Genomic DNA, 23,321 nt, shown 5'->3' with positions numbered 1-23,321 from the left:
CTAGGTAATGTGCTTGCTTTGTAAAATCTCAAGAACAGTAATGTCAGTTATTTCTGAAATGCTTGTAAGAAGTAACATTTGTTTGGCTGACTTACAGTGAGTAAATCATATTAAGATCCTTTTTAATACAACTACTTCTACTGTTCCAAATAATTTTGAGTTTTTTATATTAAACTCATGTTGCTTTCACTTTTTTTTTGATCTGGGTATACTACACTGTTTGCCTTTGTTTTAGTGTAATTTCTGAAATATTTTTACTAATAACTATTTTTATTTTAGGCTATTAAACAGATGTATGTTCTTATTCTTGGCCTTGATGTCTTGGGTAATCCATTTGGATTCATAAGAGGCTTGTCTGAAGGCGTAGAAGCATTCTTCTATGAACCTTACCAGGTGAAAATCTCTGGTGCCTTCTTATGAAATGTAGCACAAGTAGATAGATAAGAATTATATTGAAAATGTTGATATATTAATACCTTTTTTGGTTTTAAATTTAGATTTAGAATTGAAAATTTACAGTGAAAGTACAAGGAAAAGTTACCGGAAAACTCAAGAGATAAAAAGGAGAGAGTCATACATTTAACTTAATTCACAAAAGACTGTTCCTCATGGTGCTTATTTTAAAATAAATCTGCTTTTTTTCCATTTGCCTTAAAATAAGCAGACTTTAGGGAATGACTATTCTAAAATAGTCTTTCTGTCTCTCACAGGTGCTCTTGTGGGCACTTTCGTACTTTCTCACTTGGTCTTGTTCTCTTGTTCTCTTTGTTATCTATAAATTCCAATAGAAACGTAAGATGTAAAAATATGTAACGCATACTATTTGAAGCTTAACATAAATGCATCCCTTTTTTTTCTTAGGGAGCCATCCAGGGTCCTGAAGAATTTATAGAAGGAATGGCACTAGGACTTAAAGCACTAGTAGGGGGAGCTGTTGGTAAGTTTCAGCCTTATGATGGTAGTATACTTAATAGTAAGCAATATAGGTGTGTAATTGTAAATTGCATTGGCATTTTACTTTGTTTTATTTTCCAATAGGTGGATTAGCTGGTGCTGCATCGAGAATCACTGGTGCTATGGCAAAAGGAGTAGCTGCGATAACTATGGATGAGGATTACCAGCAGAAAAGGAGAGAAGCCATGAATAAACAGCCCACTGGTCTGAGAGAGGGTATCACTCGTGGTGGAAAAGGATTAGTTTCTGTAAGGAGAAAAAAAAACTATGAAAAGATTAATGGATTTTATGCAGGCAAGAGTAAGAAATATAGAGGCTGCCATAGTCACCAGAGACTTGTTACTCTTTATTTTAATCCTGGCTTTGCAAATATATGGCCACAATTGAGTGATAGTTTTAAAGGAAAATATATGAGGATAGAAGAGAAGGTAGGAACTGTGAAGCAGGTGCCTCTAATTCTGTTAACTTGTAGTGAATTTTAAAATACTCCAAAACATACTTTGAGGCTACTCACTAACGAAGTAATAAGAAAAATGTAAAAAATGAAAAATATAATCTGAAAGCATATTTGTAATGTCTCTTGTTTCTCTTGGTAGGGTTTTGTCAGTGGCATAACAGGAATAGTTACAAAACCAATAAGAGGTAAGTTCAAGTCTTCTGATGCATTAACTGTTCATATGATGGTAAATTCTTGATATTTGATGAGATATTGTAAATCTGAGTTATAAAACTTTTTATAAACATTTTGTATTCCTACTGACTTCTAGTTTAAATGTTGTTTACGTGAACTTTGTGTGGAGGAGACTATGTAGTTGCATATCAAATAAGATTTGTAATTAAATGGTAATTAAGTTTGTTAAGATTGTAAGAAAAACTCAGAAGTGTTTTATAATGATTTAATTATAAAACTTAATAATATATATATTATAAAACTTAATAATATATATAACTTAATCCTTTTAGGAGCTCAGAAAGAAGGAGCAGCTGGTTTTTTCAAAGGTGTTGGAAAAGGCTTAGTGGGAGCAGTAGCTAGGCCTACTGGAGGAATCATAGACATGGCAAGCAGCACATTTCAGGGTATTAAAAAGTAAGTATGAAGAATTATGTATGGCATGAAACACAATAGTAGTAGCAGTGGTATGTTGTGTCTTTATATCGCTTCTGTGTCAATGTTTCTGGAACTCTCAACTTTGTCATTAATACAGATGAGCTAGAAAAAAATCTTATCCATATTGTTATTTATATAATAAATACGTGGCTCTTTAAAAAATACCCATTGATAGCATAAAAACCACAACATCAAATCTCAGGTATTCCTAGTATTACCAAAGAAGCTAGTTTAAAAGCCTCAGCAATCAGACTTCCTCCAATTGCTGATTTTTTCCTTTTACCCCAAATATACAGGAAAAAAAGGACTTCTCAGCTGCGTCAAAACTTACTTTTTATATTATTGCTACTATATGAGTTCCAAGACTGCCAGGTCATGCCAGGATCTGTTCTGTTGTTCAGACTGGGAACTGTGTTAGGACTGCATATTGAATACTGTGAGAGTCTCACTTTAATAAACACGTTGCTGTTGATTATCTCACACTGTAATGTGTAAAGAAGTAGGAGAAGGTGTTTTGAGGGGGCATTTTGTAGCTTCATCTGAATACAGCTGTTTAATGCCCCTGTTCTTTGTAGCAAGCTGGAACACTTTTGCTTCCATAAGACTGCCAGTCTTTTTTATTTTTCCACTTTAAGTTCTTTAGCAGAGAAATGCAAGAAAAATATCAGAGCAGAAGTTCTGTATGGCACAGATGTCTTTAATTTTGAAGTTTTGAGGTACGGTACTTAGACACTAATTATGTATTGCAGGTGTGTTCTGCCCTGTGCCGTCTAATTTTCTAATAATCATTCTCTGAAATAGATTTCTGAGTAAAATGTGTTACTGTTTCATAGAATATCTACTCAGTGTCTATTCATATGCAAAAGTACATATATAGGCAACAAGAGTTGCTGTACTAGTACTGGAATTTAATTTGTATTTAAAATAATTTAGAGCCTTTGCTAAATAATATAGCTGAGTAGAGCTATTGACACATACCTTAAATTCACTGCTTTATTGTCAGAGTTGCAGATTCGTCAGAAGATGTGATAAGCCTGCGCCCACCTCGCTTCTTTGGTGAAGATGGAGTTATTAGACCTTACAGATTAAGAGATGGAGCCGGAAGTCAAATGTTACAGGTGAAGAAAACAAAGATAATTTGATGTACATTTTAACTCATCATATGTTGAAATAAATATTTTACAGAATTTCCCTTTTCTTAAATTCCCTACAACCCCTTAGCCATTAACTCAGTAGGCAAGGAGTTCCATTTAATCTCTTAGAGTTATGACCACTTCGGTGATTCTTTCTTCACTTTCTGTGATACAACTTTAAAGAAAGACACCATAATTTGTACCAGTATATCTCTAGAGGTTTGTGCAAGACACAGAGCATTTTGAAAGAAGAAAAAGGTTTGTATGTTTAATTAAAAGGGTTTATGTCTTTAATTTTTATTTTTGATAAACAGTGATTATAAACACAAAGATACTTTTCTCAGTAATCTTATAATACGCATTTTAAACAGTGACATTTTAATCTCAATTTTATGTAAAACAGCATTTTAAACACACTTCAAATAGCTGTATTTATGTCATACTACAGCCATTGAAAGAACATAAACAGTTTTGAAGTGGAATACTGTTTATATGAAGAGCGTGCTGAGCCACAGTTATTGCTTAATTCAGCTGCCATTTAAGCAAATTTTACTCAGATATCAGTGGAAATAATCTGAACTGTTATGCAGCTTACAAAGTTTCTATTTTTTTCTCTGTTAGAAGCAAAACTGCATTTTAGAAATACTCAAACATAAGAAATAAAGTAGTAATTAGTGATTGCATGAATGTAAACAGAATGTTTAAAATACACATTGAAGGATTCACAGTGTGCCAGGGAAATGTTGGAGAATTCATACAGAAATAACCTTTTTGGAGAAGCAAATAAGAATGAAGTAGCCTTTGGAGAGGATTTTTAGACTATTTTGAGAATTGCCACAGCTGTTTGTTTCATGTTGAGTTCCGATCTGGTTGTTTCTGTTTCTTCTGCGTTTCATTAGTCTGTCCTTTGTTGCCTGGTAGAAGAGGATTGTCCTATTTGGGGCATCTCAGCTATGTTCGTGATACCATTCACTGGTGATTTAGTTCAGCAGACTGTGAAGGTTCTTTGATAATAAATAGTATGCCTCTGCCTGTCTTCTAATGAGGTAGCTTTAAGCTGTGCTTTCCAATTTAAAGCTAGTGTTATAAAGCAGTATTACCTTAACTAGAGCATAGTTAGAAGCTACTACTGATGAAGGACATAAACTTACGTTCTAATCTTTCTCCTTTTTTTTTGGTAAGAAAACAAATTCCAAAACATCCCGTTTTCTGTTTTAAAGTGTACCACTAAAACAAACACTAGCAAGCCAACAGAGTCAGCTCTAATGTGCAGACTTCTCTAATGACTTTGTATCACTTTTGCTTCTTAAATTTTTACATGTTTGCATTTTGTTGGTTTTTTTTCTGAGAAACCTTTAAAAAATTCTGGAGTGTAGTATTTAATTCTAATTTGTCTCTGTTGTCTGGTTGAGTACAGTACCACCACCTTCCATTATCCAACTTATTAAGGCATTACCTTGTGTAATGTCTGTCATGTTTTGTGATGGCAGCCACCAACTGAAAGTAGCTAAAGTTGAAAAATTGTATGTTTCATGTTAGTTTCCACTACTGACAATTCTAAGGCAGAAGCACTCTTGAAGAAATGTTTTGGAAGCTCCAAACAAGATTGTAATTCTCCTTGTAGACAATCAAATCAGAAAATAATTAATTATGTATTTTTTTTTTCAGGCATTAATTTCTTATATAGTATGTTTGATGTCTTAAACTTATTTTACCCTCAAGTGTACTAATGGTTTTGGTTCTTAATGTTTCTGATGCTAAAGATATTTCTTTGTTTTGCATGAGACTCACTGTATTACATGTCCCCTATCTGAAGCAGTTTGAATAGCATAATATTTTCTTATGGAGGGAAAGAAGATTATTCTCCTCTTCTATATTATTTCTGTGCATACAGCTCTGGTGATTGGCCACACTGCAGTCACTGTGTTGTAGCATTTTCAACAGATTACTAGATTAGATTGGAATAAAACTTCTTTTAGTGATTTAGAGATTGTATATGTTGATTAAAGGAAATAGGATATAAGTGATTTCGTGTGCTCATACTGTGTCCTAAACTAGGATGTCACTTCAGAATTTTTTGTCTTCTGGGGTTTTATTTTGCTTTAATTAACAAATTTGCCAGACAAACTAATACTTCCAAACTAATACTTCTGCTTTCTTCTTCCCTTACCATGCTTTCAGAAAAGACAGGCCTACAGGGAATGGACTAAGACTCACAATAGTAGTGATGATGATGACAGTTAGGATGATACGGACTGTAACAGATATATATGGCCTTTGTCACACTCTTTTGACCTTTAAGTATTAAATGTTGCTGCTATAATTCCCACTGAGAAATTGGGGTTGTCTGATATTAAATTCTTATTTTTGAAACTGTGCAAAAAAAAATATGTGGGGAAATAAACTGTATGATGATGAGTGCTAGGCAAAGGAGCAAAGAATATAATAAAAATAGTCTTACAGGTAAAACTGGATATTAGGTGAAAATAGTATTGAATAATATGAAGAAATAGTAATACTTAGAGTTTATTTCCAGATATATTTCTATCAAGTGTATTTAATGTTTTTGCATTTACGTAAGTGTTTGACAGGTTTTATAATTTGCTAGATGGAATGCCTTTAAATGTGTTTAGTAAAACTTTACTGAGTTGTACAGTCATTATTGGTGTTAAAATGCTGTTTGACTGTTTCATTTATTTCATATTTCAAAAGTATTTTGTTTGCTTTTCTTTTTAACAATAAACACGTCTAAAGTATATCTAAAATGGATTCATCTGTTCTGTTCCAACATTGTTTCTCATGGTTCCTGGAACTAGATTATGTGAAAACACTAAACGCCCTATGAAAGTATTTGAAAGATAAAATAATATATTTTTGAAAGGAATGCTTAATATAAACCTTTAATTTTTCATTTATAATTTGTTTTACCATAATTTTTAAATACTTATTTTGTGTATCCTTTGGAATTCTTAGATGTGTGAAATAATGGTTTATTTAATTATTTTTTATTGTGACCATAAATTATTTGGTTCTTAAATCAATATTTTTATTGTTTTCATAGCAACAAAGAAAGTAAAAAAAAACCACCCCATAACTAAACCCTATGTAAAATCATGGAGAGCTGAAGAAAATACCAGTACTTTTACAAGGCTCTCTGTAGTAGAACATACGTAACATGCAAAATTATTTAGTTCTTTATTTACCTAGACACAGGGAAAGAAAAAAAAACAACACTGAACCACTATAATTCTCCATTGTAAATTCTACAATATAGCTTTACAAGTTACTTGTTTCTTTAAAAATTGTTCTATTCTGTATTCACTGGAATGCTGGCACAGTTTTCTCATTCTTTTTTGTGGTTTGTTGCTAAATCTAGATTTTGTGTGGCATTTTAAAGATGTCTTGCAATAGATATTTATGTATCAATAAGCACGGTAGTAAGAATTAACTCTTTTGCCAACATCTGAAGAATTAGAATTGCTCTAAAGCAATAAGAGCTTCTGAAATGTTTGCATAGTTACCAAAGGTGATGTCATGTCCTTCATTGTCTATTGTCTTCCAGTTATCAAAATCCTGAGGGAAGAGCCATTAAAATCCGTCAGATTGCTTATTCTGGCTCTGTGCCTTCAAAAGGTGCTGTACAGTCTGATCTCCTGGGCAATGAGCCAAGAAATATATGCCTGTAATCTCCCAGATAAAAGAGGGTACAAACTCAACTTGAGAGCTTGTTTTAGCTGAAACTACTGATGCTTAAGGTTGCTACAGATCATGTATTGCTACCTATTTTGTAATACTGTCATCTAAAAAGGATGTCTTGCAGTAGTTGTTGAAAGACTGTATTGCAATTTGTTACTGATTGAAACAGTGTGGGAAAGATTTTGAATATTTCAGACACAAATAGTTCTCAAGTATTTCTTTGAAGAACATAGGAAATTATTTTGATCTTCAGTCCTGAAAAAAGACATGTCGTGCCTGAAAGTTGAGGAAATTGTTACGTACAACTTCATGGAAAGGTTACTGCTGCATTTTATTAACTTTACTGGGTTTTGGGAACTTTGAATATGTTACCTGACATTTTGTTTTTTCCTTTTTGGCTTTTTAGTGCAACTTCTTTTTTATCGTATAAACTTTTGTTTTTCTTCTATAATGACCTGACTTATAAAACAATGAATGTCAATTTTATAACAAAACATATTTTTTCCTCATTCTAAAACAGCTTTAGAAAGAAATGCAATCATTTTTCATTGAAAAAGCATTGCTGCAAGAATAAGAATTTGATTTTTAGAAATAATACTTTTTTTTTCTATCAAATTGATCTAATTTTAATTTTTTTTTTAACTTATATTTCTACAAATCATTACAGAATGTGGAAGTAAAATTTAACATGAATGGTAGGACTTCTGTGTCAGGTATCACTAATTCAAGTTCCACTGCAATATATCTAAAAGGAGTTCTTTCTTTACTTGGTAGATGGAAAGGCTGTAGAATGCTAACTTAAAAAAAAAAGTTTAAAAAAAAACAGTCCCCAGTATCATTGGCAAATATGATTATATACCTTTGATTATTTTGTCTCTTTCATGGAGTATAGTTCTATTTTTGATGTTTTTATATTAATAAAAAATGTAGTCATTTTGCACAAGTATTTTATTTGTTTCTGTCTTGACTCTAGCTTCCTCTGAATGTACATTGGGAAAGGAAATAATTTGGATTTAGGATAAAAAACAATGTATCACTTAGGATATTAGGATTTAATTTCTCTCTAAGTCATGGAACCAAAACCTGTGGAAAGTATAATAGCTAACTAGCTGAAACTGATGCTCTTTAAGGCACCAAAAATGCAAAAAAATAATAATAAAAAAAAAAATTAGAGAGTATTTTCTTCAGGGATTTAAAGTAATATATCAAAAAATACAGACCATCTTTTCAAATGCTTTTTTAAAAATGTATTTTAATAGTTTAACTTTTGGGTGTGCAATTTTTTTCCTACTTTTGCACTGGTGAATTGAATTTCAAGTCCAGTACTATTGCTGAAAACTCCAGGACTAAGTGCCATCCTTTCAGCTCAGGTTGCTCAGGCTGGATTCAGCTTTTTCCAAGTGTTTAGTTTTACTCCTTTAGTGACTTGTATAATGGCAACTTGAATTTATATGCTTCCTCCTTGCTGAGGTGAAGAATTGGCTGTGCTTTTTATTTTTGGTGTTATCCAGTACATCCCTGTTGATCAGGGTTCTTTTTGTCTTTTTGTTTTCTCAGGAGACTCTGTAGACTTAAGTCAGTGCAGAGGGATGCTATAGACAGTTTCTGGGATCATTTAATAGACCATTTATACCTTTGTGGTTATTAGTCATTTACAGAAGTTATAGACCTGCCAGAAATCACTGGTCTTTGCCCTGCCAGGGAATAAAGCTGAAAGATAGGCTAATCTCATGCTTATGAAAATAAGTCATTAACACTTGCACCATGAAATCAGTGGAGTCCTCTTATGTCACAGCTCAGTGCCTGCTCAAAACCAAAATACATTCAAAACCTTTTTTTATTTTTAATTTGCCTTTATAGTGTATGAATTTGTGAGGGCTCTTTTACAGTGTTGTGTAAGGTTGCTGCCCAACTATGCTGCAGTAGATGTAAGGCTGTAGAGAAGATAATCCTTCAAAGCCATGCTTCAATACTGTATCCTACTGTATTGGAGGTGTTCAGCTTTCTGTTCAGTGATCCTTTTTTGGTCATGAGGTAAGCTTCAGATTAGGTGGCAAGAATGTTGGAATGGGTTGAACAGACCCTTGTTTCTTAGTATTCAAACTTCAGTCTGCCAGGAAGAACATCTGAGGAGTGGGAAAAGTGTGTCATACTCCTCCTTTCTCTCCTTCCCTCACCACCCTTGGGCTTGGGTTTAGATCAAAACATAAACATCCATTTTGTGAAGTACTCTGAAACTGAGGTTTCACTTCACGAAATTATAGGGACAAGTTCTTTCCAAAGTTCAAAGTAACTTCATTTTTATTCTACATTGTCCTGACTCTTACCAGGCATCCATTCATGCATGCTATCTAGTTTGCTGCTCCCTTAATTGAGTCACAGCTGCCATTATCTGTTCTCCTTTGGAAAACCTGTTGTGATTAGGTTGAAGGAAGGAGCAGGATTCTTACCACTTCAATGTGCAACATTTGGATATTATTTCGTAGCCATTGCCCACCCCCAAATAGAAGACTTCTGTATATGTACAGGAAGCTGGCTGAGACTAGCTAAGACCAGTTGTTTCAGAAGAACATGGAAGCTTGTGTGACTCAGTTTCGTTTTAGCTTGTTTGTGATTAAAGCATAAATACTTATATATGGTGGAAAAGCAAGTAAATACTAGAAGTTTCCTAGGCAAAGCATACACCAGCTTGTTTTCTGACACAGAATACAAGAAAAAAAATTGAAATATTTTTCCATTTCCCTGCTGATACAGTAATCACTTCAGATGCTACAAATCAAAGAACTTTGCTTGTATTGGCAGGAAACACAAAGAACATCTAGATGTGGTCATCAAAATGGAAGTGTAGATCAGTATGGTTTCTCCATTCAGCTCATCAAATGAATTCTCTTGGTATTCAGGTAAAAAATTGACCCAAGATAATTCTGCCAGTCAGCATAGGCAAATTATATTTCTGTTGTGAAGCAGAAACTTTGTGTCCTAATTTTTACTGTCCTGCACACTGTGGCCTTAAATTGAAAGGTTAAGCTTGGACACAAATTTCTGTTGATTTGAATAAAACCGCATTGATTTCAGAGCTGCTGTTAAGCATGGCTGAATGTAATCTTGAATTCAGGCACTAGCACATCATGGGCAAAAGCTTTGCTTTTTATAGAATGACATTGCACATTATGATAACTGGAATGAGGGAGTAGGCAATAAAGGATTAACGTTAGTTTTTATTAATAAAGGATGAGGAGAGATTTTTGCATAGCAGAAAAAGGAACATTTTACATGTTATTTGTTTCTTCGTTTAACAACTTTTCCCCTTTTTTCATACGCATTCAAGCTAGATCTAACAAGTGACCTGTGTACGCTTAGAATTATTGAATGTTTCTGTGGGGAAGACTGGATATGTAATTATACCAGGTTAGTCTGCTGAAATGAGCAATTCTACAGCTTTTGAAAAAGTCACCTTATAATTTGAACTGAAAGATACATTCAATGTTGGAGTTTCTATCAACAACAGTTAATTGCCTTCAGAACTCACACATTTGGATAGTAATCAGTTCATAAGAAAATACACTGGCAATCTAAAACCCACTTGAAAACTTCAAGTTAATCTGAACATCAAGAGAGAAGAGTAGCAGATTTATAACCACTTTTTAAGTAGTAACGGTCTTTACAGTATTTTTTTTTTTACATGTCGTTTCCGTTGAGATGAGTTCAAGGATATCACACATTCAGACTTTTTTATCACACACGCTACTAGTATTTTTTACAACTATAACCAGAAGGGTCATAGATTTTAAATTTTGTCCCCACTACCTACACTCTGCTCAGTTTTATTTCTAACTTTCTCAAAGGCCTCTGTGCTTCCTCCTCAATAAATTAGGAGCATGTAGTGTGATTAGGAATCCTTCCAAATGCAGAGATGCCACTTTTAAGACACTGAGCATATTTGCATATCCATCTCTGCACAAATGATCACATCTACTGTTAGATTATTGCAGTGACATCTAAGCATTTGTACTACAGGTAAGAATAATTTGCAAAGGAGGGGATTTGTGCTCTGATTACTTCACATTTTAGAGCTGCTGGAGTGTCTTTTTTGAATAGATTAATTCAATTTTCATGCCTAGTCAATTAACCATAACATATACTAAAGTAATCAGGTTATTAAACCTTTTTTAATTAAAAATGAAAATTAGTATTTGTTTTCTTACAGTGGTGAAACTAATATTGAAAAAAACGATTGATCAATGTTAACTTTCATAGTTTTGCATCACCAAACAGTGGTCCAAGTTGCTATCTTTCTCCAAACAATTAATAGCTAAATACTGTAAAATTTAAATAACATATTTGTGCATCTATATTGAGGGATCAATTATATATCCTTTTATGTTTGACTTGTATAAGCCACTTGGGTAGCAGAGCGCAGTAGCGATCTTGCTATAAGAATGATCAGCAGTAAATTGGTGTATCCCTTTATGATGTATTTCCTAATGAATAGGTGCAAGCCTAATGCTAAAAGGGATAAAGATTGTAATGAGGGGTAGAAATATCTAAAGGCAGAAAATTTGGAAGCAGTTACTGCTCAGCATAGATACAAACGTTACCTTTGCAAATGGACTGTGCGGGATTTTCCTGTGTCTTATTTCCCAGTTAATGTCTGTTGTCTACAAAACTGTAGAACGCAGATAACTTGAGTTTATGATCTTTGACTCATAGCCAACAATGAGGAGTAGTTAGCTCAGCGCTTAGCACATGCTAACAATATTTTTGTCCTGAGCAAATAACTTCTTTGTGAATCTTAGTTTGGTGGACATTTAAATAGGTTTTGTTTAGGATTGCAACCTGTGTGATAGTTAAGTACTGTACTTCCATAATAATTTTCATAATTCTCAATTGATTATCAGTAAACCGAGTAAGTTACAGGGGGGTGACATGACTTGTTGAAAATTAACTAGCAAGCTAATGAAAAGACAGCAAGAGGTAACCCTGCTCTTTTAAATCCCACTCTAGCCTTATCTCAATGCTTTGCAAAGCATAAAAAAGTTATCTTCTATGATGCAGGGGAGAGACTAGAGATCCTAATAAGGCTAAATTGCTAAATGCTTCTCCCCCACTATTGCTTCTGATAGACAAGAGATACTGGTCATACTTTGCAATATTTATAACGTGTTTGGTCAGTAAGAGAAATTGGTGGCATTGTCACAGAGTCTTGCAGATTAAATGCAACGATGTGTATTTGTTACCTCTACTCAACCACCCTTGTTCTTTCCACACACATTATTTCCCTGAGTTCCTGTCAGCCTTCTCCTCCCTTTCTCTGTCTTTCTCGCTAGGCCACTAACGCTGAAAATCCAGCAGGACACAGAACTAGACCAGTAGTGTGGTGTCTGGGTCAGATATCCTATCCATGCTGTATGCCCATACAGCCTCCTCTGTCTTCTAATCATCCAGTGTGTTGTGTGCTGGAACATTGTAGAGGCTGCCTCAAGAGAGGATTTTTTTGGTTATTTAGTTATGTAGGTCCAAGCTCCTACTTCATATGAGAGACAGGGAGAGACTCAAATCAGAGGCATGGCAACACCTAGACAAAGCCCGAATAAGGAATTTCCAAAAATAAAATAAAAAAGGCTTTCCAAGCCCTTAATTCCTTATTTCTTCTGCCATTCTTCTTGCTGAATTCATCCTGCCCCTGACACTAGCTCTTGCAGAAATAAATTCAAGCAGTGACTTATGTAGGTAGGCACATGATCAATAGCTGTGATTTTGTAGCCCAACAGAGCTGGGGAGAGAGAAATAATCCAAGCTTCCTGAGAGCTTTGTGGAAAGCTCTCTTTTGAGAACTTCTTACTCAGATGTTCTTGCATTTTAGTCACTAAAGAATCAGCAACTTTGAGGGAAGGCATTATTTAAAAAAAATCTGTGTGGGCAAGTGGAGCTATCCATGTGGCCAAATTTGAAGTTGTAGGGTATGCCTAATTAAATGTCTTTATCATTTTACAGTCGTGATGAATACTCATTAAATGGTTTTGCTATTTTAACTGCATTGAGAACTAACCTATATGTTTTTAAATATTGGCATACATATCTGAAGCAATATGTTTGTGGTTAAGGATTTATTGAATCATACCAGTTTATACTAATTATTTTTACTTCCAATTTGTAACAGATGGAAAGTATGCAAGCAGTCATGTTGCTATTCGCAACTAACATGCAGCAATCTTAACTTGATCACTAATTTAATCACTCATTGCTCAAGAAGTCAGAAATCCAATGGTTGCCCAGTCATGTTAAAGTTACAGAACCTCTGTTTTTAAAAATGATTAATCCGCTGTCGTCAATATTTTAAACTTATCTCCCATTAAAGAACATTCTGCTACAATACTCCAGCAATTGTAGGAAAAGATTAAGTAAATTCAGGGGAAAACAAAAGAATGTGGAGAAATGCTAAGCATTACTTCAAGTACATTATTAAGTCCCACTGTCTACATGATAGTGGGTTCTTGTATACAGTTAAGCATAGATTTATTCCCAGAATTAATTACTCCAATGTTTTGGAGGTGACTTGGCATAATTTAGGAAATGAATCCTTATTTCTTTTGTTGTTTCAGAATTGTATTAGTCAGCAGAAGTTTGGCATGTACTAAAAATATGTAGAAAACTTACTTGAAATGTTTTGAGAAATTATATTGCTCCTTGCCAGTTTTGGTTAGGATTGATTTTTATTTGCATAGCTGCATTAACAGCAACCGAAAAATTCTGTATAACTATGAACATTAGCTGTCACAGATCTGTTAGTCATATTCTGACTTTATGGAAATAGCCTTTTATTTAAAAGTATATGCTATGTGCTTTGTTGCAATTTATACTTTTGGGGGGATAAATACATTTTAAGCACAAAATTAGTACATGAATTTATACTAGCATAGTCAAAGCTACAAAACTTTTGTCTCTTTTAGAAAATTGAAAATGGAAGATTTGCAAAACTCAGATACATTGCACATGCTATGGTCAACAGTACAGACCTGTTAATGGTAACAAAAAGGTAAACAGTTTTGACTCTGAATAATAAGTACTTAAAACTATCATGTCATTATGTATGTAGATAAAATAATGGGGAAGGCATGCTTAGGGTGCTGTTAACAGTCGTGTTAAACAGTGGCATTGTTCAACACAAGAGTATGTTATTTTGAGTGCCATAGTAATTTCTCTATGTAAGGAGAGAAAAGGAATGTTAGTTTTATGATTTCTTTAGCTGAGAAAGATTTGTTATAAATCTGGTTAGGTTAAAGTCAATGGAACTGTGGGATTCACTTATAAATTAGCATAATGAAGGAAAAAAGGATATGACAGGAACATAGTCAATAATGTCTAACAGTGGAGTATCAAGCATCCTTCTGAAATCAAAACTGTACAACTTTTTTTAGAAATACAGCTAGAAGTAGTGTTATGGTTTTGCTATGAAACAGTATTTTAAATATGTTAGAGGAATGTTCAAAAGTCACTCTTTTGGAAAGTATGCTGTATGGTTGTTACATATCATTAGATAAGAACTGTTTTGGAACAATGACTTCACTAGAGCTAGGGTAACTTGGTAACTTTTAAGTATTTTTACATTAATTTTTAAATTATTGATTCTATTTTCTGGTGTCTAGTGGTGTGTTATTTGTGACAAAAGGGACATTTGGACAGCTGACATGTGAATGGCAATACACTTATGATGAATTTACCAAAGAACCATTCATCGTTGATGGCAGAAGGTTACGCATTGAAGCCAAGGTATGTTAACCTCGTCGTGTTTTGGTTTCTTTTTGTGTTACTGTTTATAAAATTGAACTTTGAATTCCTGATCTCTCTCCTTTGAATTCTTGATCTCTCTTCTAGTTGATATGCACTCAGAGAAGGGAGTTGAAATTTGGCATGGGCAAACTCCTCAGATAACTAGCTTCTGAATGTTCTAAGCAGAATGGTGACTTGGTGTTTGCAGATGAAATTATTCCTTGAGCCCTGGGAATTTTTTGTTTATATGTACCAGCTTGTGGTGTATTCATAGTTTGGAAAACGGTGATACAACAAAACTTTCTCAGACAGTTGCAGAATATTTTCATTACACATTCTGGCACTGTGGGAATATGCTAATATGTGGAAATCTACCTTGTTGCAATCCCAAAGATTCAAATATATCAAAGCAATACATGTGCTATGCTTCAAGGACTGTTGTTGCATTTCCTAGTAATCAAATTCTTCAAAAGTATAAGTTGTTAATATCTTTATAAAAACTGTAATGACCTATGCTTATCCCTTTCAATGCAAGCTGAAGAATGTTGCTCTCAGTTGCAATTTTTGCTTTAAAAAATCCCCAAACTTACTTTCCCTGGTAAACTGGCCAAGGGCATAAGGAGAAAGATGACCACTGATGACCGAGTATACTTACAGAGGCAAAGTTCCTTAAAAAACATGATTCTTAAATTTTTTTTTTGAGATGGTAACTGGATTTAATTTCAATCAATAAATTTACCTGCCAGTGTCTTGTTTTGTGTCTGTTTTTAATAAGCTTCATGTGTGTAATTACACATCTTGGTTGTCAGGACAGTCTTGACAGTGTACAAAGTCATTCAGTTTTTCACTCAGATTATTTGTTTCTATTGCAGAGAGCATGAAAGGCAGAGCCATATTGGTTTGGAATCCTCCAAACTGGATTTCTGACTGCAAGTGAACTTTTACAGGATGAAATAATTCTTTAGAGTTTCTGCCATTTCAGACAATCCTGAATAGCATATCCATCTTTACCCCTATACAGCAGTCATTCCAGAGTCCATTCACATGTCTGCAGTATGCTCTTTATTGAAATCTATGGTTGAAAACTGTATTTTGCAAAGCACTGCTTACGTTTTATTTCTGAAGCCTAAGTTGCTGTTTTCACTATCTAAGACCAATACTTGCAAGTCAGTGTTGGTGGAATGTCCGCCCAGGTAATGACTTGAAGGAGAATGAGAAATTGTAGCCTTAGGGAGTACTGGATTTTGTTACTACACATACTCCATTATCTGCTTCCATTCCTACACAGTTTTTTAGTCCAATCTCCAGGGACTCCATGGTAAAAAGGGAAGTCTGTTATTTCTGGAGTGTTCCGCTCCATTGTGCTTTCATGCAGAAAATGAAGTTTCTCAGGGTGTGTGCATGCGATGTGAACATATTCAGATTAGTGTAATGGGTACACGTTGCTGTCTGAACCATATAGCTGCCTTAATGGTAAATAACTTCTTAGTCATAAAGTTTGAAGAAACTAACTTCAATTTGGAATTACTTTTTTTTTTTTTTTTTTTTTTTAGGAACGAGTTAAGTCTGTGTTCCATGCCAAAGAATTTGGAAAAATTATCAATTTTAAAAGTCCAGAGGATGCTAAGGTAAAGTCAAAATACTATTACAATTATATTGTGCTAAATTTGGCTTAAAAAGTGAAACAGAAGTATTCTTAACCTGAAACTACTATGTATATTTAAAATGGAGTATTTTCACATAGCCATTACACAGATGGAAATGGCAATGATCTATTCAGTACTGAATTTCAAAAATACTCAATTCCAACACCAAACTTTTCCTTACATACATCTTTGGAATTATAACTGTCTGTGAAATGGCTGATTTAACAGTACTGCTAACAAAAAATAAACAATCAAGAATGTGAATTAAAATAGTACTTTTTAATAGAACAAACTATTTGTAAATACTCCTAATTTTATTCTGGAGGGCAGGGTAGGGTGTCATTCCGCTGTTCCATAAAATAGTTTTGGTTGAAGAATGAAGAAAATCCCTAATAGAAACACAATTTTTTTATTTGATATATGATATTACTAGTATTATACAGGTATTCTATGTGATCTCTTCCTTGTGGCATCACTAGTTTTCACTACAGCAGAGAGTAGGAGTGGTTCAGGTCTCCTACTAGAACTATCAAGTAGCCAGATTACAAAAGTTCTGCCTTGTTTTTATTAGTGTAGCTCATTATTTTCACAAAGAATAAATTAGTCTTACATATATTCACACCAGTGGGATATGGGATTACTACTTGAAACAGTCTGCGAAAGTTGCATCCTCTCATCAGTTTAAGTTGCTTTTGCATCTTCTCATGAGTTAAAGTTGCTTATGTCTTTATGAGGGTAGCTTCTAACCACAGCCGAATGATACCTTTTGACTCCTACCTCAAAAAGCATTACAAATACTGTCAAGGTTTTTGAGGACGCCGTGCTGAATTTGACTTGTCTGTACTCTTTGGAGATACTGAGCTCCTCTTTTTTTTCTTTTTGGCTGTGGTAGGGCAGGGGTGGCACTGAGGTCCAGTAGTCTGTCTGGGAAGGGAATCCCATCTATGCCCCAGCTAAATCAGGAACAATACCAAAAATCAAATTAGTGCATCATATTATGTATGCTGTAAGTCTTAAGCAAGGAAAAGAAAGCTGAAAAAGCTGTGTGCACTTTTCACAAAAATGTCAGTTTGTGTCTTTTCCTCGCAAGGCCTGTGAACCTCACAAAACCAACAGGAATGAGAATATGAGGGGAAAAGTCACTGTCAGGCAGGCTTGGTAAGGAATGTAGTTTTATCTTGAAGGAATACTTAACAGATTCATTCAGTAATTGCCATCAGGCCCTTAGGGGCTATCCTACAGAAAGCAAGTCTTCAGAGTCGCTTCTGGGCTGTTTAGCCTACGGCTCACTTCTGCAAATGTGACACTTGGGCTTGTGTATACAGTGAGACAACACTGAGGGACATGTTTTAGGAACAGTGAAAATGAAACTTGCACCCTTTATAGTAAAAAAGGGTATGAGGTCATTTCAGTGACACTGCTTTGTGAACATTTTTCCTGTCGTCAGTCTAGTGGACACTACAAAGTTGTTCCATCTGTGAGGAGTGCCATATTCTGATGTGAATAGTGATTTCTTGAACAGCCAGTTCTTCTTTCAAACCTTCAGCATCCTGCTAAACAGAAGCTCTGGTTTCCTTGGGGGGGGCGGCGGTGAGCTTGTGATGGGGAGGAGGGGATCCTAAAGATCTGTAACATAGAACCTGATCCCGTAACAGAATCTGATGTAATAATAATCCGCTCATCTTCCTGAAAGCATTATGCAGCTTTCTCATGGCAATCCCTTTGTATAACTTCATCTCCTACCCTAGATTTCCATTTCACTGCCCCTTTTTTCCTTTCTCCTCCCTGACCCCCCCCCCCCCCTTTTTTTTTAGACTCTTGGGAAACCAGTTTCCCTTCTATGTTCAGTAAATATGTGAATTTGAAATTCCTGAAAAGAAACCAAGTATAGTTAAAGAAAGCTTCTTTCTAAATAACTGTATTACCACATTGGTGCAACCTATTCTTGTCCTCTGTCTTTTGTTATCCTTACTTCTCTGTCGTCATCTGTGATTTATCTAGAGTTGTAGGCTAATGCAGAGCATTAATAATGATGTGGGTGAAATGATGGTGTCAGTTATTTTAAAAAATATTATTCATTGAAATACAGACCAGGAAACTGAAATATCAACCCATCCAGTTTAATTAGCTGTGGTATTCGATGTCAGATATTGGTACTTAAATGCCTCCATTTTCATACGGGAAATCGGGAGTTTGTAATCTACAGCAGAATTTTGAGCACTGTATTAAGACTCGGTTAGGAAGAGAGCAGGTATTAAAGTGTCTGGCTAACCCAATCTAATTTTCACCTGCTTTGTATGGTTTCTACCAAAGCAACATTTTTCTTTTTTCCTTTTCCTTCGTACAGTGGATCCTTTCTAAACTGGAAGAAGTGAGAGAGAATCAGCCAAAATTGTAATGAATGGAGAAGCACCAAGATATGAAGAACACTGAACAGCTACCTTTTCATTCCTCTTCAACAAGCAGAACTATTTGAATATCAGCAACAAAAGCAAAAACAGGAGGGAAGGAAGATTTATGAAATTGTTTATTATGGTCACCACAGTCTATGGCTATAACACAAAAATAGATGACAAGTTAAAAAAATAATCTAGTGATGAAAAAAATTCTGCCAAGTTTTGGCTTGTTTTGGTTGGTTTTTTTAATGCAAGAATTCCAGATTTCATTTTTTTATAAATACAGTGTAAAATGAATTTGTTTTACCATTACATTTGATATTGAAATTGAACTCTGGAATAATTCTTATGATACTATTCAGAGCAAATCTTTCAGTTTTTATTTGATTCTGAAAATCAATAGTTTCTGTCTTAGTTTTCATATGACTTGAGGCTGTGTTGAAATTCAAATTTCTTTATCAAAGGAAATGTTAACTTAATAATCACTCGTCTTACAACTCCAAGTCTAACAAGGAGGCTACTAACCAGGGAAGTCTAATTGAGATGATCACAGGACTGGCTGCTTAGTTAACTATTATTTTCTTTTTGTAAATGAATGGACCAGGTCACGATGAATTTACAATACAATATCACTTTTAGTGTAAACTTTTTTTATATTCTACTCAAGGAAGCATTGCAGCACCTCTATCAATATTCACAGAAAATATAACAGTTTACAAAAATGTATAATGGGGAGAATTAATATATCTCTACACTAAAAATATTAACTAAAGCCTATTATTTTAAATAGAAGTTATTAACAGTCTTGCAACTCAAGGAGTTTATGGGGTTATAAGTGCACTGTTGCATACCAAAAATAAATGCCTTGGATTACACAGTGTTGTGTGCTAAGCAAGTGACAAATAAAGTCAAATTTATATTAAATAATAAATATAATATTTCACAGTTGCTTTTATCAACTTTTCTTACCCAATGAAACTTTTTTGTTTCATATCCAGACAGCAGAACTTTAATAGGGAGAGCTTGAATGTGTGCAATTCTGCTTATTTCTTAGATGTAACAGTCATTGTTGAATGGCTGTTTACTGCAGTATATAAAAAGTGCAGGAAACAGTACTGTGTTACATGAAGGTTTCCATAAATTCCCATATCAAAGTCTCCAAAATATCTGGTACATATAGTAAGTACCTGCTGCCAAAATATTATTTCTAAACAAATGTTTGGAACATTTATAGGTAGAGGATTTAATTCTGACATTGGTGGTGGTGCTTGAGATATCCAAATTGTCACATTATTGTAAAATCTGAAATGACTAGCATGCTAACCTACAATTGCAGTTCTTTAATTTACTGTAAGTCTTGTCTTTGGTGTCGAGTAACCATTTAGCAGGTTACAGAATACATGTAATATTGTAATTTTTCCCATAAATTGTAAATTGAATCAAAAGATTAAGAGAATTCCAAACTATGAAAATGACTGTGTTACTCCACTTCTTTGTACACCAAGCACGTACCAAGAGTATTAACTCAGGTTATAATCATGCCAAACTAAGAGAATACTTTGCCTTAGATAAGTAGTGTTATTAGGTGCACTGAGTACCATTCCGTATCTGTAATTTGTTTTTCATCTATCACTTTTCATATTAAGGCATGATAGTTCAATTAATAGCCTCATCATGATCTTGATTCTTGATTACTGTGTTGTCATCTCCTCTCTCTATCCCCAGTATTTACTGAGTATCTGCTGCAACTTTCACTTCTAGTACTTTGTACATTCCCATTTGTGTAGTTTTCAATTTACCCTAAATATTTTCTCTTCACAGAGCCTCTATTTCAATTAATGTTATCTCCAGTTCTTAACTTTTTTACATTTATTTTGCCAACAAACTCCTGGTTCTCAAATCTCAGCTGGCTCTTCAGTAATTTTTGAGCAATTTAACCATCGATGTTGAAGGATTTATATTAAATGTGCATGTCTATGGTTAAGCTCATGTTTTGGAAAATGTAACAATTCCCCCAAAATTGCATTTTTCCTAGAGAGTATAAAATACTTTGATCTTCTGTGCTAACTAAAAGCCTTAACACAAGAAGTAAAACACTGGAAGTGTTCAAAAGTCAACATACGACCTTTCCCCCACCTCCCTCCTTGTCTTCACTTGTAATGATAACATGATTTTCTATAGATCCCTTTTTCTAGTCAGTAAATTGTATCTTTTTCCTCTGTTTTTTCTTTATGCTTTCTCCATACAGTCATGAATGAATTTTGCCATTTCTTGGCAGACACCAGTTTTCTCTATTTTAACTATAAATCAGCCTGGGGCAAGAAGAAAGGTATTCAGACTTATGCCATTGTGAAAGTTGTTTGAGATGTCCACTCCACTGTGCCTCATTCCTTATTGCAATATGCATTTTTTTTTTCAACAAGAATGCAGAATAGATATATTAATTTTTATTAAAAATGTACATGCAATTAGATAAGGGGATCTCAATAAAAATTAAAATGTAGGCACTTAGGTCTGCCCACTGTGGTGTTTAAAAGTATACCATGGCCTTTACTGAAGCACTGAACAGTTTCTCTTCTAGATGACTGTTACCTAAACTTCATACCTTTGAGAAATGTCATTTGGGTTCTCAGTAGTAGTTTGTTAAGGGTTAGAATTACCTCTAAGAAATCAATGACAAACCAAACATAGAATCAAACATGCCAGACATTGCTAAAACATTTGTAACTCTTAACTGTTTGCATCACTCTGTTCAGCTGCATGGCTTTGCATGGTATGACTCTCTTGGTTTCCACACTCCTCTCCCCCACTCCAACCTCTTCGTCACCTTGAATAAAGTGAAACTGAATTTTATTTGGCTGCAATGTGATTATTATTTGTTTTCTTTATATACTGCTGTAATTAACAGGTAATACCATTACTCAGAATTTCGTAGGTAGAAATTGACAAATTAAATCAAATACTTGTCTCTGAGAACACAAGGTCAAGCTTCTGTTGCAGCCATCTCAGTGAAAGCAGGATACAGACTTTATCAGTTTATTATAAGGATAATTTTTTAAAAACTGGATTTACATGTATAAGCTCCCTTTAAAGTATTTTTTTTCCTGTTGCCGCATTGAAGAAACAGATGATGTTGCCAGATAACCATATTCTTACAAAATCCTCTTTTTTTCCCCAAAAAATTTTTGTACATATGCCATTACCTATTTATTATCTTTAGCACTTCACAAAATACATGCACATATCAAACAAATCACTAAGGTCTTTTGTTCCGAGTTATTTTCTGCAAATAACAAATACCACACATTAGTCAATAAAACATTAATATTACTACGTAATGGTAGTTAAAAGTTAATACTTACAGCATATTCTTGAATTTGAACCACAAACCCTAAGTTTCCTAATTATTCTGCTGATGTAAAACAGTTTCAATAAATACATCACATACCTTAATAGGATTGCTAAGTCTTGTGGCTTGTTTGTAAATAACTCCATATCCACATTATGTTTAAATAGATTTGCATATATTTGATTTGTATGATTCCTGATACTGTATTAGCTTAAAGAATGAGAATATGCCACAAAACTCTTCACAAGATTTTTTTTTTTTTACTTCTTGAGCCTTTCACATTTGAATTCCAGAAAAGAACTACCTGAAGACAGCATTGCTTGTAATTATGTAAGTACTGTACAAGGCAAGAGTGTGCAGTGTTTCTTCAGAAAATCATACAATTCCACAGTACTTTCTTCTAGCATTAAACTCTCCCACTTGATCCCTCTCCATCTGCAGTGATTGATCTTTACTGAAGATGCAGCAAAAGCTAAAGCAACCAATACCAATGAAATATTTACCTCCCAAGAACTAAGGATATAGGTGGCTAAAGTTCCTAACAGTTAATTACTGAGTTGTTTGTTTGTTTGTTTGTTTGTTGGTTTTGGTTTTTTTTTTTCCTCCTATGTTGATCAGTTTATCTGCAATTTCTGCCAAGGAAGAGTCTTAGGTTCTATGCTTAAATATGTTACTAAAACCAGACTGGGTGAAGGAGCTGTCTGCCCTCGTTATTGTGTTCAGATTATTACGGAAATGAATTCAATACTGTGGAAGGTTTGGTTTGGTTTTTTTCTGATTTTTTTTAAGGAATTGAGACCATGTATTTCAAAAGAACAGGCTTATTAAATGTGGGAACTGTTTGTGAAAAATACTGCTAATATGCATTCTGTATTTGTAATTGTCTCAGATATGGTGTGAAGTGTTTCTGACTTAGATTTGTTTTTCATGTGTATCACAATACTTATTTCATTATGCAGATCAAAAATTTTACAAAGCATTTCACGTTTTCATACAGAAAACACTTGTCTTTATCATAATCTTCTCTTGAAATGCAAATTGTTATAGTTTGGTTATGCGATTCTTGAATGCCTTATGCTTTTCTGTCTAAAACTGTACAAATTAGCAGATAGCTGACATCTTTTTTCCTGCCTATAACTTTATTAGTCAATATTTGCCTGTTGTTATTCTTACCAGTGGATTAATTTGGAATTTTCTGGCCAGTATATGCAAGTACATATATGCCTCACCTAGGAGCCTGAGCTTTGTTATTTGACCTAAGAAATGCAA

At 34.1% G+C, this 23,321-nt stretch overlaps 1 protein-coding gene across 5 annotated transcripts in view; it reads left to right on the top strand.

Annotated features, from left to right (window-relative positions):
* Positions 1–21,556, top strand: part of VPS13A (vacuolar protein sorting 13 homolog A) — a 112,024-nt gene extending 90,468 nt beyond the window's left edge. For 3 of the 5 annotated variants that reach the window (XM_087742756.1, XM_087742755.1, XM_087742754.1), the window contains 10 exons: positions 280–393; positions 862–937; positions 1,039–1,202; positions 1,551–1,596; positions 1,918–2,041; positions 3,066–3,180; positions 13,842–13,927; positions 14,538–14,661; positions 16,215–16,289; positions 18,655–21,556. In XM_087742756.1, the coding sequence (XP_087598882.1) occupies positions 280–393; positions 862–937; positions 1,039–1,202; positions 1,551–1,596; positions 1,918–2,041; positions 3,066–3,180; positions 13,842–13,927; positions 14,538–14,661; positions 16,215–16,289; positions 18,655–18,705 (975 nt within the window). In that variant the 3' untranslated portion in view covers positions 18,706–21,556. Of the gene's footprint in view, positions 1–279; positions 394–861; positions 938–1,038; positions 1,203–1,550; positions 1,597–1,917; positions 2,042–3,065; positions 3,181–5,376; positions 6,752–13,841; positions 13,928–14,537; positions 14,662–16,214; positions 16,290–18,654 lie in introns of those variants that run through there. The other 2 variants (XM_087742758.1, XM_087742757.1) reach the window with 1 other exon arrangement.
* Positions 21,557–23,321: the final 1,765 nt, after the last annotated feature.

Source organism: Nipponia nippon, unplaced genomic scaffold (assembly GCF_047370975.1).
Source record: "Nipponia nippon isolate SJK-2023a ecotype South Korea unplaced genomic scaffold, ASM4737097v1 scaffold_8, whole genome shotgun sequence".
NCBI classification, from domain to species: domain Eukaryota; kingdom Metazoa; phylum Chordata; class Aves; order Pelecaniformes; family Threskiornithidae; genus Nipponia; species Nipponia nippon.
The sequence above is the reverse complement of the archived record's forward strand: the minus strand, read 5'-3'. Positions and strand labels throughout refer to the sequence as shown.